The sequence below is a fragment of the Ovis canadensis genome, chromosome X (genome assembly GCF_042477335.2).
Source record: "Ovis canadensis isolate MfBH-ARS-UI-01 breed Bighorn chromosome X, ARS-UI_OviCan_v2, whole genome shotgun sequence".
In the NCBI taxonomy this organism is placed as follows: Eukaryota; Metazoa; Chordata; class Mammalia; order Artiodactyla; family Bovidae; genus Ovis; species Ovis canadensis.
In genome coordinates this window covers 65,310,429-65,326,527 of record NC_091727.1, presented here as the reverse complement: position 1 = coordinate 65,326,527, position 16,099 = coordinate 65,310,429, and the positions used below count along the sequence as shown (strand labels likewise).

The window sequence follows — 16,099 nt, the reverse complement described above, 5'->3', positions numbered from 1 at the left end:
TAAAATTCACTATTGGAATATTCAAAGATATTAGTTCTAGTTCCCAGTTTTCCTGTTTCTGTTAAAAGCACTAACCTATCTGTTACTTAAGTTTGAAGCCTTGGAGTAATTATCTTATATCATTCCCTCTTTATCAGAAAAAAAATCAAGTCCAAGGTTTTTTTTTCCTTCTTTTTAAATAATATCTTACATATCTCCTTTCTACTTTCTTTATCACCCTAACTCAGGCCTTTCATTCAACAAACATATATTAAGCGCAGGCAGTTTTAGATGCTGCATATAGTGCAGAAAGACTTATATGCTAGTGAATGAGAGAATAATGTACAATAAAAAAATAATTATGCAATATTGTTAGCATTTATAATGCTTATCCTGTACTAGGTACTATGATAAGCCATGAGGTAGATATTAAATTAGATAGACTTATCTCATTTAATACTCCTAATGACCCTATGATATAGGCACTGTTATTAATCCCATTTTATAGTTGGGGGAAACAGGTCTATAGCTCTTAAGTACTTTAAGGTCACATAACTAGTAAGTAGTCAAGATTTGAACCCAGGCAGCCTGATGTTATATTAATAGTTTGTCCTCTTCACTGTTATGCTATATTGCTTCTCATGTAAGGAAACCTCAGCAGATGATAATGGATATGGGGAAAATCAAACAGGGTAATGCGATAGTACCTTGGCAAGTAGGTGCTAATTTAGAGAAGATGGTCAAGAAAGGCCTCACTGAGGGGTGTGATTTTTTTTGTTTAATGGAAGAACTCCTATGAAGCTTCTCACTCTGCTTCTCACTCTGCTAATTGCACAGGCATTATGTGGTTTCTATGTATTTGGCACCTGGATCCAAAGACTAGATCAAACTCGGATCCCATCCCTTTCATATGACTCTAGGATAGACATAATGTCTAATATCTTTGCTCAATATTTATCAAGGATTGCAAAACAGTGATATTCTAATTTTATTTCATTTTATTAATTGGAATGGTTTTGGAAAAAGACATGTCCCTTCATCTACCCAGTTCATCCAGGAAAGGCAGGATAAATACTTGATTATCTCCCTTTATTGATTAATTTTTGAGATAATGAATTGTTTCCCTATCATGAGTGGTGATAGTTGAGCTGTGAATGTTAAGAAGCGATCACCTATTCAAAGACCTGGAGAAAGACTATTCCAGGTAGGGGAAACAGGTAGTACAGAGGCACTGAGGAAGGAGTAAGTTACATTAAGTTTAAGGAACACAGAGACTAGCAATGGCCAATATATTACTTTCACTCCTTCTGATGTTGTGGACTCAGTGTTGTGTCCTCTAAAATTCATACATTAAAATCCTACCCTCCAATGTGATGGTATTAGGAGATGGGGCTTTGGGAAGGTAACTAGGATTAGAAGAGATCATGAATGGGATTAGCGGGATTGCTTGCTCTCTTTCCTCTCCACTTGGTAGAGGTCCCTCATCAGAATGTGACTATGTTGGTACCCTGATCTCAGACTTCCAGCCTCCAGAACTATAAGAAATAAATTTATTTGTTTATGAACCACCTAGTCCATGGTACTTTGTTAGAGCAGCATGAATCGACTAAGACATATCTCTTATATACATTATCCTCTCCTCCATTCTTACTACCACACCCACTTAAGTTTGAGGTCTCATCTTTCTCTCTTGGACTACTGCAACTATCTTCAATTGGTTTCACAGTCTCTAAGAATCTCTTTCTTCCACCCTAGTCTATTAACTTCTTACTCACCAAAAGCTTTCAATTCAGTGTATAAATCTTTTTGGTGAGAATGAATCTAAAGTTTTAATAATGGATGTCATTGGCAAAATAACACTGATTTAATGGATGGAGGTATTTGCTGAAAAGTAGTGTTAGAAACAAAAGACTACAGGCTTTGTACTCAAACCTGGATTTGAGTCCCAGTTCTGACACTTGATAGATGTGTGACCTAGAGAAAATTATGCAACCTCCCTGAAGCCCAGTTTCGTCATCTATTAGAAAAATAATAAACATGCTTTTAATACACTATTGTGAGAAGTAAAGGAGAATATGTATTCTCAGTTGAGATATATGTATATATAATATATACAAAGAGAAATAACAGATAAAGTGTGCATGTACACATGCACATATTTTATTACAGTACTTAGATCACAGTAAAGGCTCAATGAAGAGCTTTTTTAAAATTACCCTTCCCATCATGTATCTTGCAGAAGTTCCAGTTTCAGTGATGACTGCCACATGTTTAAACTTCAGTCATTGCTAAGAGTTGTCCAAGAGTCATCTAAGTATATCTAAAACCTAAGGACCCAACTGGGATTTTAGAAGATAATCACACTACTCTAGCCTAGCAGCATCCCTTTGACAAGCCTATGTGGGAATCAATGAGGTCCTTAGTTCATCAGTGATATCTCATATTGATACAATACTTTTCCAAATCACTTTTCATCTCTGATCACCTCTTCCCTAACCTAAGTGGGACACAACCCCCCTCCCCCTCCGCCGGGTACTTTACCTGTCACTTTATCCAGATCAGTAATTATCTCCCAATTACATCAGATTCAGTGTTACCTGCCTCTACTGTCCTCTCTGTCTCTTTCTGCTCCCAAAGTCCCAGAACACTGCTAGAGGGAGAACCAAGCAGACCAACATAAATTCATGCTGTCCAGTTTCAACTTGGCCCTTGCAGCTGCTCAGCAACCCTTTTATTTGTCTCATATGTTCCCTGGCATTCTCCCCATAGAGGCTGTTTCAGACCTTCCTCTTTCTCCTCAAATTATAAACTCTAATCTCCCTCCTTCTACTTCCACAGATTTCATATTAGACTCTTTCATCAGATTAACTGTCCCTTCTACAGCAAATCAGTAATATCTTTCTCCCTTCCAGCCTTGTCCTCTAGCCATCCAGTTTCCTTCCCAGGACAGCAATCAATGTTCTTGATCTCTTGTTTATCCTTTCAGAGATATTTTATGACTCTACAAGCTAAAGTACAGAGAAGAGGGAACTTGCACTGGTCGTTAAAGGTAAGTAGAATTTGGATGGGTAGAGAGAAAGGAGATGCTATTCCAAGCAGAGGAAACATCCAGGGCAAAGGCACAGAGGTGGAAATGAATAAGATATATTTAGAAAACAGGGTATAGCAAGAAGAGTAATCCCCTGAGAAATAATCCCAGCTGCTGCCTCAAGAGCTACCTCTCCTTTTCTAGTTCTGACTTCAGCCTGATCATTGCTTTCCTGACTGTCCTGCTCTACATACCAGCAGAGCAGAAATCTGATACTGAATGGCCCCTCACCCATCTTATCTTGCCTGGATCTCCGTTACTATTTATTGAACCATCTGTTTCATTCCTGCTAAAGAGGTCCTAGCTTCTTCCTGAGTCAGTCTCTAGGCCAGACACCCTCCATTTCTTTGGTCACGTAGACAATTTCCCCACACCGCTGAAAATAGGACAATGAATACAGAATATGCATTGTACAGACATTATTTATCTTACCAATATATACAACAGAGAACCTATACAACAGAGATGGAATTGGCAAAACCCAGACTATGAAATTCTACTGAAAAACAATCCAACTTCCTCAACAAAAAGTTGCAAGGAAAAAAGTGACATATAATATATATTCAATCACAATGTGTGGATCTTATTTAGATACTGATTCAAACCAAAAAAGCTGTAAAATTCTTTTGACATTTATGAAACTATTGGAAATTTAAATGCTGACTTGATATTTAATGACAGTAAGGAAATACTGCTTATTTTATGTATGCTAATGGTACTACAATTATGATTTTCAAAAAACAATCCTTACCTTTTAAAGATACATAATGAAATATTTAGGTATGGGATGACATCATATCTGGAATTTGCTGCAAAATATTATGGGACAGAGGAAACAGATGAAACAAGAGTGCCCAAGAGTTGATACTAGTTGAAGCTGAGTGTTTAGTAAAGGATTCATTACAGTATTCAGTCTACTTTTATATATGTTTTATATTCTCCATTAAAATGCTTTTTTATCAAGCATCTGATGAAAGTGTGTATATTAATCTGAAGGAGTGGAACAGGAGGAGCTGGAATATGAGAAGAGGAAGGTCTGGAATAGCCTCTGTGGGGAGAGTGCCAGGGAATGTATGAGACAAATAAAAGGGTTGCTGGGCAGCTGCAAGGGCCAAGTTGAAACTGGACAGCATGAATTTACACTGGCCTGCTTGGTTCTCCCTCTAGCAGTATTCTGGGACTTCGGGAGCAGACAGAGAGGGGACAGTGGAGGCAGGGGTCCCAGAATCAGTAACACTGAATCTGGTGTAACTGAGAGAGAATTACTGATCCAGATGAAGTGACAGGTAAAGTACCTAAGGGTCCCACTTAGGTTAGAGATGAGGTGATCAGAGGTGAAAAGTTGTTTGGGACACTGGTCCCCAACCTTTTTGGCATGAGGGACTGGTTTCGTGGAAGACAATTTTTCCGTGGACCAGGAGGTTTGGGGATGGTTTCAGGATTATTCAAACACATTACATTTATTGCGTACTTTATTTCTATTATTATTACATCAGCTCTACCTCAGATCATTAGACATTAGATCCCAGAGGTTGGGGATCCCTAGTTTAGGAAAGCATTATATCAATGTGAGATATTACTAACTAAGAGCCTTGCTGTTTCCCAGAGAGACTAATCAAAGGGACTCTGTTAGGCTAGAGTGGTGTGATATCAAGCTCCTCTTCTAAGATTTTAATTGGATTTTAGATATTTGGATATTCTTAGATGGCTCTTGAACAATGACTGAGGTTTTAATCAGTAGCCATGTGACCTCAAGCAAGCTATGTCCTTCTCTGAGCTTTGGTTTCCTCATCTATAAAAACTGGGGATAATAATCCTCAGAGATCAGGTGTGAGGATTAAGTAAAATAATGTGGGTAGAAGCATCCTACACAGTGGCATTCTACTATATATGATGTTTACTCCCTCAGGAGGTGAGTACAATCATACATAATGCTGAAGTTGATGCAATTGTATGGTAAATATGTTATCACGTTATAGACTAGCAAAGTCTGACTGTCAAGGAAAATTCTATTTTCTGGGAATTCCCTGGTAGTCCATGCTTATGAGTCCAGGTTCAATCCTTGGTTGGAGAACTAAGATCCTACAAGTCATGAGGTACAGCTAAAAGAATCCTATTTTCTTACTGAAACATTATAAAATTGGATATTGGAAATGTGTCCTTCTTCTCCAAGGGAAAAAAAAAAAAAGAAACACCTCAACCTACCCAATAGGCCAAGGTGAAAGTTTTTGGTGAAAAGAAAGAATAGTAGTGGCACTAATCATAGGTACTTACTATATGTCAGATACTGATCTAAATCTGCATTAGCTATTATTATTATAATATACAGATCAAGACCTCAAAGGGAAAATATGGTCTAGAGAGAAAAATGCATGAGTTATTTGCCTGTGGGTGGTATTTGAAGTCATGGGTGTAATTCAGAGTGTCTAGAAGAGAGTTATATATATCAATATATGAAGAGACCTAGATAGCATATTAAAAAGAAGAGACATCACTTTATGGGCAAGGATTCATATAGTCAAAGTCATGGCTTTTCCAGTAGTCTTATACAGATGTGGAGTTGGAACATAAAGAAGGCTGAGTGCCAAAGAATTGATTGCTTTCGAATTGTGGTGGTGGAGAAGACTCTTGAGAGTCCCTTGGGCTGCAAGGAGATCAAATCAGTCAATTCTAAAGGAAATCAACTCTGAATATTCATTGGAAGGACTGATGCTAAAGCTCTAAAACTTTAGCCACCTGATGCAAAGAGCCAACTCATTGGAAAAGATCCTGATGCTGGAAAAGACTCAAGGCAAAAGGAGAAAGGGGAAGCAGAAGTTGAAATGGTTAGATAGCATCACCAACTCAGTGGAGATGAATTTGAACAAACTCCGGGAGATAGCGGAGAATAGAGGCGCCTGGTGTGCTATAGTCCATGGGGTCACAAAGAGTTGGACACAACTTAGCAACTGAACAACAACAACGAAGAGACTGAGATTAGGACCGAGTCCTGAGGAACTTCATCATTGAATGGCCAGTAAGAAGAGGAGGAGCCTGTAAAAGAGACTGAAAGAAATGGCCAGAGAAGTAGGAAGACAACCAAGAGGAGTGATGGGTCATAGAAGCCAATGTATGAAATGTACTTCAAGGGAGAAACCATCATTAATGTCAAATTTTGCTTGAAGTTCAAGTAAGATGGGGACTAAAGTATCCATTGGATTTAGTGACTTGGTGGCCCGGTCAATGGTAACCTTATCACCCCAGACTGAGGGAGTTAGAAGACATATTGAAGTGTGTTGTGAATGGACTAGGGAAGAAGGAAATGAAAAAAGAGTAGTTATTTTAAGAAGTTTGGTTACAAAGGAGAGAAAGGAATTAATAGTAGCTAGAGAGGAGTATGAAGTCAAGGGAAATTGTTTTTGTAAGACTGGGGAGACTTGCACATGTTTAAATGTCAATGAAAATATCCAAAGAGAGAGAAAGGCTGAACAGGGGAGAGAGAGGATAATTAATGGTGTAAGGTTTCCAGAGAGGTGTGAGGGAATACGATACAATGCACAGTGGAAAGAAATGAGAACTATAAAAGGAGGCAGGGAGAGTATTTGTGCTATTATGAATAAATATGTAGATGTGATGGTAGGAAGTAGATGATTAAATGAAATAATACATGCAAAGCACTTAGTATAATGGTTGGCAGGTTAGTTTGTATCAGAAATGGTAGCTATGATTGTTGTTGTAGTGGTGGTTAATAATGTTATACACCTGCTTGAAACTCATATTTTGGGTTTGGGGCTATGTAAAAGGATCTAGTATACTACTTTATTAATGCTGCAAATTTTAAGCTTTATATATCAAGTTTATATACAAGGGTTACTTGAAATTTTTGATTCCTCACCTCCATCCTCTCCAGGAATTCTGAGTAGTTGCTGGTCCCCTGATTTTGATAAGATAGAAAAAAGTTGTACATTTAAGATTAGTGTACTTTATACACTCTTCTATATATATTTTACATCTCTAAATTTTAAAAAATACATTCTCTAAAGCCCCTTTTGATGTTTCACCCACAGAAAAATGACATTAAAAGTAAACTTGGACTTCCCTGGTGGCTCACTGGATAAGAATCCATGTGCTGATACAGAGGACATGGGTTTGATCCCTGCTCCAGGAAGATTCCACATGCTGCAGAGCAACTAAGCCTATGCACCACAACTTCTGAGCCCACAAGTCACAACTACTAAAGCCTACACCCCTTAGAGCCTGTGCTTCACAACAAGAGAAGCCACCACAATGAGAAGCCCAAGCACTGCAATAAAGAGTAGTTCCTGCTTGCTGCAACCTAGAGAAAGTCCATTCACCGAAACAAAGACCCAGTGTAACCAAAATAAATAAATAATAATAAAGTGTTCCTACTTTAAAAAAAATAGTAAACTTTTGAGCTCATTTTGCATGCTAGGAAGGTGATGCTCAAAATCCTTCTAGATAGACTTTAGCAGTACATGAACCAAGAACTTCCAGATGTTCAAGCTGGATTTAGAAAAGGCAGAGGAACCAGAGATCAAACTGCCAGCATTTGCTGGATCTCAGAGAAAGCAAGAGAATTCCAGAAGAACGTCTACTTCTGCTTCATTGACTATGCCAAAGCCTTTGACTGTGTGGATCACAACAAACCATGGAAAATCCTTAGATGGGAATACTAGACCACTTAACCTGTCTCCTGAGAAACTTATACACGGGTCAAGAAGCAACAGTGAGAACTGGACATGGAACAACTGACTGGTCCAAAACTGAGAAAGGAATATGACAAGGCTGTATACCGTCACTCTATTTAACTTACATGCAGAGTACCAAAATGCAGAGTATTTAACTTACATGCAAAGTATTCAAAAGGCCGGGCTGGATTAATCACAAGGTGGAATCAAGATTGCTGGGAGATAAGATGATTAGATAGCATCCAGACTCAATGGACATGAGTTTGAGCAAACTCCTGGAAATAGTGAAGGACAGGGAAGCCTGATGTGCTACAGTCCATAGGGTCACAAAGAGTCGGACATGACAGCAACTGAACAACAACAAACTTCTGGGATTTCCCTGGTGGCGCAAGTGGATAAGAATTTGCCTGCCAATGCAGGGTTCGATCTCTGCTCCAGGAAGATTCCACATGCCTTAGAGCAACTAAGCCTGTGTACCACAAACACTGAGCCTGAGTTCTACAGCTACTAAGACCATGTGCTGCAACTACTGAAGTCCATGTGCCTAGAGCCTGTACAACAACAAAAGAAGCCACCTCAATGAGAAGCCCACATACTGCAATGAAGAGTAGCCTTCACTTGCCACAACTAGAGAAAGCCCATGAACAGCAACAAAGACCCAGTGCAGACAAAAATAAATAAAACTATTTTAAAAGAATTTTTTTTTAAAGTAAACTTCTAGACTTCCCTAGTGGTTGAGTGGTTAAGACTCCAAGCTTCCACAGTAGGGGGCACAGGTTTGATCCCTGGTTGGATAACTAAGATCCCGCATGCCACCTAGTTAGAAAGGATCTGAAAGGTTCAGTTCAAGGGGAAAACTTTATTTGTACTTGAATGAGAGCAGAGAGCTAAGCCAGAATTATTGAATATCCTGGAGGTCCAGGAATCCCCTTTATTTCTGCTCAAACTTTCCTGCAAGGTAGAGGAAAGGTAGAGGAAACATTCTTAATGCATTCTCTAACATCCCCTAATCTTGCCTCAGTTTCTAAATCTTCAGCCATGCTATGCTGCAATCCCTCACCTTTGCTGCCCATGTCCATTCTCCCACCCCCATCTTACTCCTAGCTACTAATGAAACCTTATGTTCCTTGAATCTGAACTGAGATAAAAGGGTGCTATGAAAAATACTTGAGATCACCTGAGGTTTGGTAAGCTTCCTAGTTTGATGTTTCTAAGAATCTGAAATCCCAGATTCTTGGCCACGCTGTTGAGGGAGTAAATCTGATTGAAGAGAGACTCCAAAAAAGAGATATCATTCCTCTAATTAAGATCTACATTTAAGGGAATTCCCTGATGGTCCAGTGGTTAGTGCTTTCACTGCCATGGTTCTGGGTTCAATCCCTGGTCAGGGAACTAAGATCCCACAAGCTGTGAGGTGCAGCCAAAAAAAAAAAAAAACAAAAACTACACTTAAAAAGAAAAGGCTGAACTTTCCTGGTTGTACAGTGGATAAAAATCCACCTGCCAATGCAGGGGACACAGGTTTGATCCCTGGTCCTATGCTACGGGGCAACTAAGACTGTGCACCACAGCCGAGCCCATGTGCACCTAGGGCCTGTGCTCCACAACAAGAGAAGCCACCACAACAAGAAGTTGGTGCACTGCAACAAAGAATAGCCCCCGCTCGCTGCAACTAGAGAAATCCTGCATGCAGCAGCTAGAGAAATCCTGCATGCAGCAACAAGGACCCAGTGTAACCAAATAAATAGAATACAATTTTTTTAAAAGAAAATGTCTATAGTGCCTTTTTAAGTCTCTTTTAAAATCATATTCAAAATCCTTGATCCAGAATTTTAGGCTCTTCCCAATCTAGCCACACTTCACTTGACCCTTTTGTTCCCTCATTTAAACCTTGAGGGAATTACCTGGTGGTCCAGCGGTTAGGGCACCATGGTTTCACTCCAGGGAGCACAGGTTGGATCCCTGGTCAAGGAACTAAGATCCTGCATACCAAGTGGCCAAAAAAAAGAAATCCTCTGATATGTTAGCAGTGGTTACAAACAGCAAAAGGACTAAGTTTGGAGAGAATCCAAAGAGGAGTTCTTAATTCTTACTCTACACATTTTTGCGTTGTCTTTTACAATGACAATGTATTGCTTTACCCTCTGAGCCACCAGGGAAGCCCTTTGGAATTTATAATAAAACATAAAAAGTAAAATAGAACACCTTCTTACCCAAGCCTGGCTTTCCCTACTCTTCCATAGCTATCCAAATTTCCTACTCTTCAAATTTCCACTCAAAATATATTTCTTAACCCTCACATTTATGGTTAATTGATTTTCAACTAGGGTGCCAGGACAATTCAGTGGGGACAGAATAGTCTTTCCCACAAACAATGCTGGGATAACTGGATAGCTATAGGCAAAAATATAAAGTTGGACCCCTACCTCATACCACATACAAAAACTTTTAAGAATTCACCTGGCAACGCAGGGGACGCAGGTTTGATCCCTAGTGGGGGAAATAAGATCCCACGTGGCATGGAACAACTAAGCCCATGTGCCACAACTACTGAAGTCTCTGTGCTCTGGAGCCCACGTGCCATAACCAGAGTCTGTGCACTACAATGGAAGATCCCACATAACACAATGAAGATCCCAAGTGTAGCCAAATAAATAAGTATTTTTTAAAAGATGGATCAAAGATCAAAATGAAAGAGATGAAACTATAAAACTCTTAGAAAACACAGGAATGAATTTTCATGACCATGTATTAGGCAATGGTTTCTAGGATATGACCTCAAAAGCATAAGCAACCAAAGGAAAGATGGATAAATTAGAATTCCTAAGAATTTACAACTTTTGTGTATCAAAAGACACCAAGGAAGTAAAAAGACAACACAGGGAATGGAGAAAATATTTATAAATGTTTCTGACAAGAGATTTATCTCTAGAACATATTTTTTAAAAACCTCACTAAAAAGACAAACAATCCTATTAACAAATGGGCAAAGGTTTGGTTTAACCATTTCTCCAAATAAGATATAAAAATGGTCAACAAGCACATGTAAAGATGCTCAGCATCATTAGTCATCAGGAAAAAGCAAATTAAAACCACAATGAGATTCTACTTCACACTCACTAGGATGGCTGTAATTTAAATAAGACAAGTAACAAGTGATATCTAAGATGTAGAGAACTGGAACCCTCATACACAGCTGATGGGAATGTAAAATGGTGCAGCCTCTTTGGAAAACAGTCTGGCAATTCCTCAAAAGGTTAAAAGTTATCATTTGACCCAGAAATTACGCTCCAAGTATACTTGGTATATATCTAAGAGAAATGAAAACATAGGTCCACATAAAAACTTGAACATGAATGCTCATGGGAGCATTATTACAGGAGCATTACTCATAATAGCCAAAAAGTAGAAACAACCCAAATATACCTCAAGTGATGAAGAGATAAACAAGTGTTATATCCACACAGTGAAATATCATTTGGTCATTAAAAGGAACAAAGTACTGATGTTGGATGAGCATCATGTTGGATGAACATGGATGAACCTTGAAAACATTATCCTAAGTGAAAGAAGTCTGTCACAAAAAAACACATATTGTATGAAATATCCAGAATAGGTAAATCCATAGAGGCAGAAAGTAGATCAGTGGTTGTATCAGTTTGGGGGGAAATTGGGAGTGACTGCTAATGGGTATAGGGTTTCTTTTGGGAATGGCAAAAACTTTTATAATTGATTGTGGTTGGGACTTCCCTGGTGGTCTAGTGATTAACACTCTGCGCTCTACTACAGGGGCATGGGTTCAATCTCTGGTTGGGGAACTAAGATCCCACATGCTGCAGTGTGGCCAAAAAATAAAAATAAAATTGATTGTGGCTGCACAACTCTGAGTATACTAAAAAAAAAAAAACCCTGAATTTTACACTTATGCTTGGGTAAATTGTATACGATGTGTACTATATTTAATTAAAGCTGTAAAAAATGTACTTGTTCCATGGTGTTTTCCCTTTCTACTACAGTCCACATTAATCACTCCATTCTCTCAACTCCTATAGCTTTTAAAATTGTACTGCACAATTTAGCACTCAGTTAAACTACTTGATAATGTTTATTATTATCTCATATAGATTAGCCTTGACTTGGCAACCACACTATAATTTTCCTAACAGGAATGAATAAGCCTACTGCTTCTCAGATACCTCTAAACCACCTAACATGTAACTGGGCACGTAGTAAGTACTCAGTAAATACTTGGTGGTTGTGAAGAATTGATTGCATGTGCTTGTATTCACACATGTGTGTTACACACACACACAGAAGCTGGAGGGAATGAATGCAATCTTAGATAGTGAGGTGAGAGAACAACACTATGTGAAACTGCAGAATACAAGATTTATTTACGGGAAAAAACAGCATGGTTTGGACACTTTTGTTCTCCCCTCCTTCTGCCTCCTGTTGCTCAGTGACACTCCATGGCCAACCATATCCTGGTCTCTGAAATTCTAAGGGAGTCACTGAGATCCTATCTAGACTTGACTGTCTGGTGTCACTATTCTCCCATTGCTTCCTCCTCTTCCTCCTCTGTCCAGCTCAAGTCATCATCTGAATCCTCAGACTCTTCCTCATCCATCTCTAACCCAACCTCTGCCTTAGCCTTCTCAGCCAGTGCATCGGGGTGCTCCAGCTGGGCCCAGGATCCTGGGTCAGCCTTGACCAGGGAAATTTCAACCCGAGATGGCATCAAGGAGACAGAGCTCTGCTCCACGTCTATGACCTGAGGAGGAGGGAAAGATAGAGGAACACAGAAGAGAAAATGAGGAAACCAAAGGGATTGGGGTCAGGGCAGGGTGGTGATGAATGACAGGGAGAAAAATAAAAAATGCAAGATGGGGAAAAACATAGGGAAGGAATAAGTAGGGGAGAGAGAGAAAGAGGAAAGAAAGGGGAGTTGGGGGGAAGGGGAGAAAATAGGGAGAAGAGGGAGAGAGAGAGAGAATATCAAAGCAAATGAGAAAACCTCCACTTTCCCACTACAACTTCGTCCCTCAAGACACCCTCTATTCATTCCAGTCCAGCCCTTCTTTTTACCCCATCTGCCTCCCCCTCTTGTGCCCCTTTCTCTTCACTTACCCCCCAGAGCTTCATCTGTGCTTGGAACACACGGTTACCATCAAAGACAGTGTGGACATGAAGCTGAGAGAAAAGAATTACAGGGGTAGGAACAATCCCAGAAGGTCAGAACACATTATTATGACACAGAAGCAGGCCAGTGGTGTATTTCCTACATCCACAGGCCAGTCAGATAACCCTGACCTTAGAGCTCTACCAGAGGACTATGGAGCCTACATATTAACTGCATACGACGACTCAGCCTGTAAGATGATTCCTCACCTCAGTTTGACTGGCCTTCACCCAGTTGAATGCAGGAAGTGGAATCTGGCCATATATAGTCACCACTACTAAGGAATCTGTCTGATGCCAATCATGACGGCAAGATGCTGGCAGCTAAAAAGAAGATGTGAAATGTGGATGGTAAGAATGGACTCTTATCCCAAGGGGCGTTCTCATGGTGTATGTGGAGAAGAAACAAGGGAATGTCAGAAAGATTAACATGACCTCATATTGCAAAACCACTGGGAGCAGAAATCTTATTTGGTCCATGCAAAGGGAGAAGATACAGAGCTTGGCCATGAGGTACAAGGAGGAGAAATTATTTGGGAACTGGGTTCTAATCAAGGGTTCATTAAAGTCAGGACTTACCTGCTTCCCCCAATCATGTCTACCAACTCTGCATCCTGGCTGTGCCAGGAATGCCCCAAAATCCAGGGTCTGGATGCCACAACAGCTCCAAGATTTCACCCTGAGGTAGGAATAGAATTCACTTAATCTCCTTTCCCCTCTCCACAAGCACTCCAATCTAAAGGTCAATATTGGGAAAAACCTGTCTCACAGCCCACCCAGTCCCCTTCATCACCCCTCATGGAATTGAGGTGCTCCAGGGTGGTAGGTACACGGAGTAGCATCACTCTCTAGGCCTTGGTATACCTAAGACAGATAAAGGAGAATCAGGAAAAGAATCAGATCAGAATGAATAAAAATGTATGCAGCCTCACATCTATACCCAGCCATCCCTCGGGCATCACATCTCTCAAACACACGCTTGAGTCCTCCAGAAACTCTCACTCACAGCATCACATCCTGGGTTCTGGCAGCTGGCCCCAATCCGGATCAGGCTACTGTCAACTCCTGGGCAAAGAAAACAAGAGTCAGGAACGCTATTCATTTCTTCCACCCAACTGCCACTTTCACTAAATTCCAGCCTGTGAAACCTGTCCTACTAAGGACCCACTTACCTGCTCCAGGTTCTTGGTCTAATTCCTTCTGTTCCAGTGCCATTTCCAGGGCTTGGGATATATTTAGCGGAAGCAACTTTGGAAGCAACTCTGACCTAGGGGGTATGGGTGCGGTGATTTAGTCCTGACCCACTAACTGTGACCAACAGTGCCAACCTTCCCACCAGTGGTATTGGAATTGAAGAAGTCTGGTGAAAGTAGGGCAGAGTTAGAGAAGATGGATAGCAATCCCATTGCCAATCTTCTTCTCTGTGGATATGCCAAATCCTTGAACCCTGGGGAATTCCCCAGGGCTTCTCTTGCCAATCTACTCAGTTGCTCTAAATCCATATTTTTCTATACAACTGCATCATTCCCTTTTCTCCATCTGATTAACTGTAGACTTTCTTCTGTTGCTCATATTATTGCCACAAAATTGATTTATTCTTCTTGGCAACCTCCTGGCTGCCAATACTACTACATTCTTAATATATAAAACATTTTAAAACTCTCCCAAAAAGAAAAAAACCCAATTCATTCAACAATCACCCTTGTATTATAACAAAGTGTGTGTTTGTGAGAGGCTATCTACTCTGTTGATTCAAAATACCTACCCCATCATACCCCATACCATCTTAAGATCAAAGGACATTATTTCTGGACAAATTTCCCCTAAGGCACAAAACATACACCAAGCCCTGACACTTGGGTCTCCTCATATCTCTGGTCTCTAGCTCCCAAACCTCAATGACCTATTAATCACTCCTAAAAAGCTCAATGAATGTACGAAAAACCCAGGGACCTCCTCTTTACTTGGGCCTCTCCCGACGCAAAGTCTCTGCTGACTTTGGAATCACATTCGGAGGTCTTTGCTCCTGAAGTGAACTGCTTGTACCAGGGCCCTCAGGGAGCTTCTCAGCACAGTGTGGTCCCACAGTACAGCCCTAGTATAGATAGGGAAAGAAGATTAGGGATGGAATCCTTCTATTGGGGGCAGAATACCCGAAAGTAAAGAATTTACCTTGATGTTTAGAAACTCAGAGAAATCTACAGTTCGCTTCCGGCAGCAGGACCAACCCTGGTAACAAAACACCCAGCTCAGCTTAGATTCCTGGCTGCATTTCTTTTGCAAAATGGTCTTGCTACTCCCCCCTTCCCTATTCCTCACCTTAAGTGCATCATGGAAGATTGGGACCCCAGGGTGATGGTAACAGGAATCTGTGGATACCAGTAACAAGATCAAGGAAGGAAAGGAATCCTTACTTTTCCAGGTTTATATGCTGACAATCTTTCCTTATGGTATAAATATATATATATATATATATATATATCAGTAAAGACTGAAGAACACCCAGACCAATTAAACTAAGGCAGGTACACACTAAATTTCTGTTCCTTTAACAGACTGCCTACAGCTGACAACTCCCTTAGCACCCACAGAGCTCCTGGCAAGGTCAGGATTACTCACCAGGAAGGTTGGTTTGGGGGTCAAAATGCTGCCCACAGCCTTTGTTATGGCAGAGTAGAGACATGGAGGCGTTGGTAGAATTACTGAAAGGGTATTTCAAGGAGTCTGGCTGTCGAGTGGGGAACACCTCTTAGTCTGGAGGCTTTTAGCTGCCTGGAAAGGCCAGCTGTTTCTATCTTTAGTTCAGGAGGCGTACACCTCCTAACATGGGCAAGGGAACTTCAGTTGGTCTTCCCAGCCAATAGGGAAGAACTCAGGAACATTTCAGCTCTGAGGCTTAAGAAAAAAGTATCAGGCAGAGTAGGGCTTGGAACCTGGGTGAGGTCAGCTAACCATTGCTGAGACTTGTTTTAGATTTACCATGCCAAGTTCAAGCCTGCTCAGAAACAAAGAACCAATTTTAAGCCCCCTCCCAGTTTGCTGAAGGCACCCCAATTCCTCCAGCCCATTTTCTTCCTCTTTCAAAGCAGCAGCTTTCCTCCCATCCTCATTACTTCTGTGTACCACCAATAGCACCGGATCTTCAACCACTTTGACCATAGTATAC

The 16,099-nt window shown here is 40.5% G+C and overlaps 1 protein-coding gene across 2 annotated transcripts; it reads right to left on the bottom strand.

Annotated features, from left to right (window-relative positions):
* Positions 1-12,124: 12,124 nt before the first annotated feature.
* On the bottom strand, positions 12,125-15,888 carry ITGB1BP2 (integrin subunit beta 1 binding protein 2). 2 transcript variants are annotated; one of them, XM_070291788.1, is made up of 11 exons: positions 15,553-15,888; positions 15,253-15,302; positions 15,106-15,162; positions 14,898-15,028; positions 14,106-14,200; positions 13,940-13,998; positions 13,727-13,797; positions 13,513-13,612; positions 13,144-13,257; positions 12,883-12,945; positions 12,125-12,526 (listed from the first exon to the last, which is right to left on the bottom strand). In XM_070291788.1, exons 1-11 carry the CDS (start codon positions 15,614-15,616, stop codon positions 12,302-12,304), a joined length of 1,029 nt encoding a protein of 342 aa, XP_070147889.1. In that variant the 5' UTR covers positions 15,617-15,888; the 3' UTR covers positions 12,125-12,301. The 2 variants fall into 2 exon arrangements, with proteins under 2 accessions (XP_070147889.1, XP_070147890.1); XM_070291789.1 differs by having other exon boundaries at positions 14,887-15,028; positions 15,553-15,690.
* Positions 15,889-16,099: the final 211 nt, after the last annotated feature.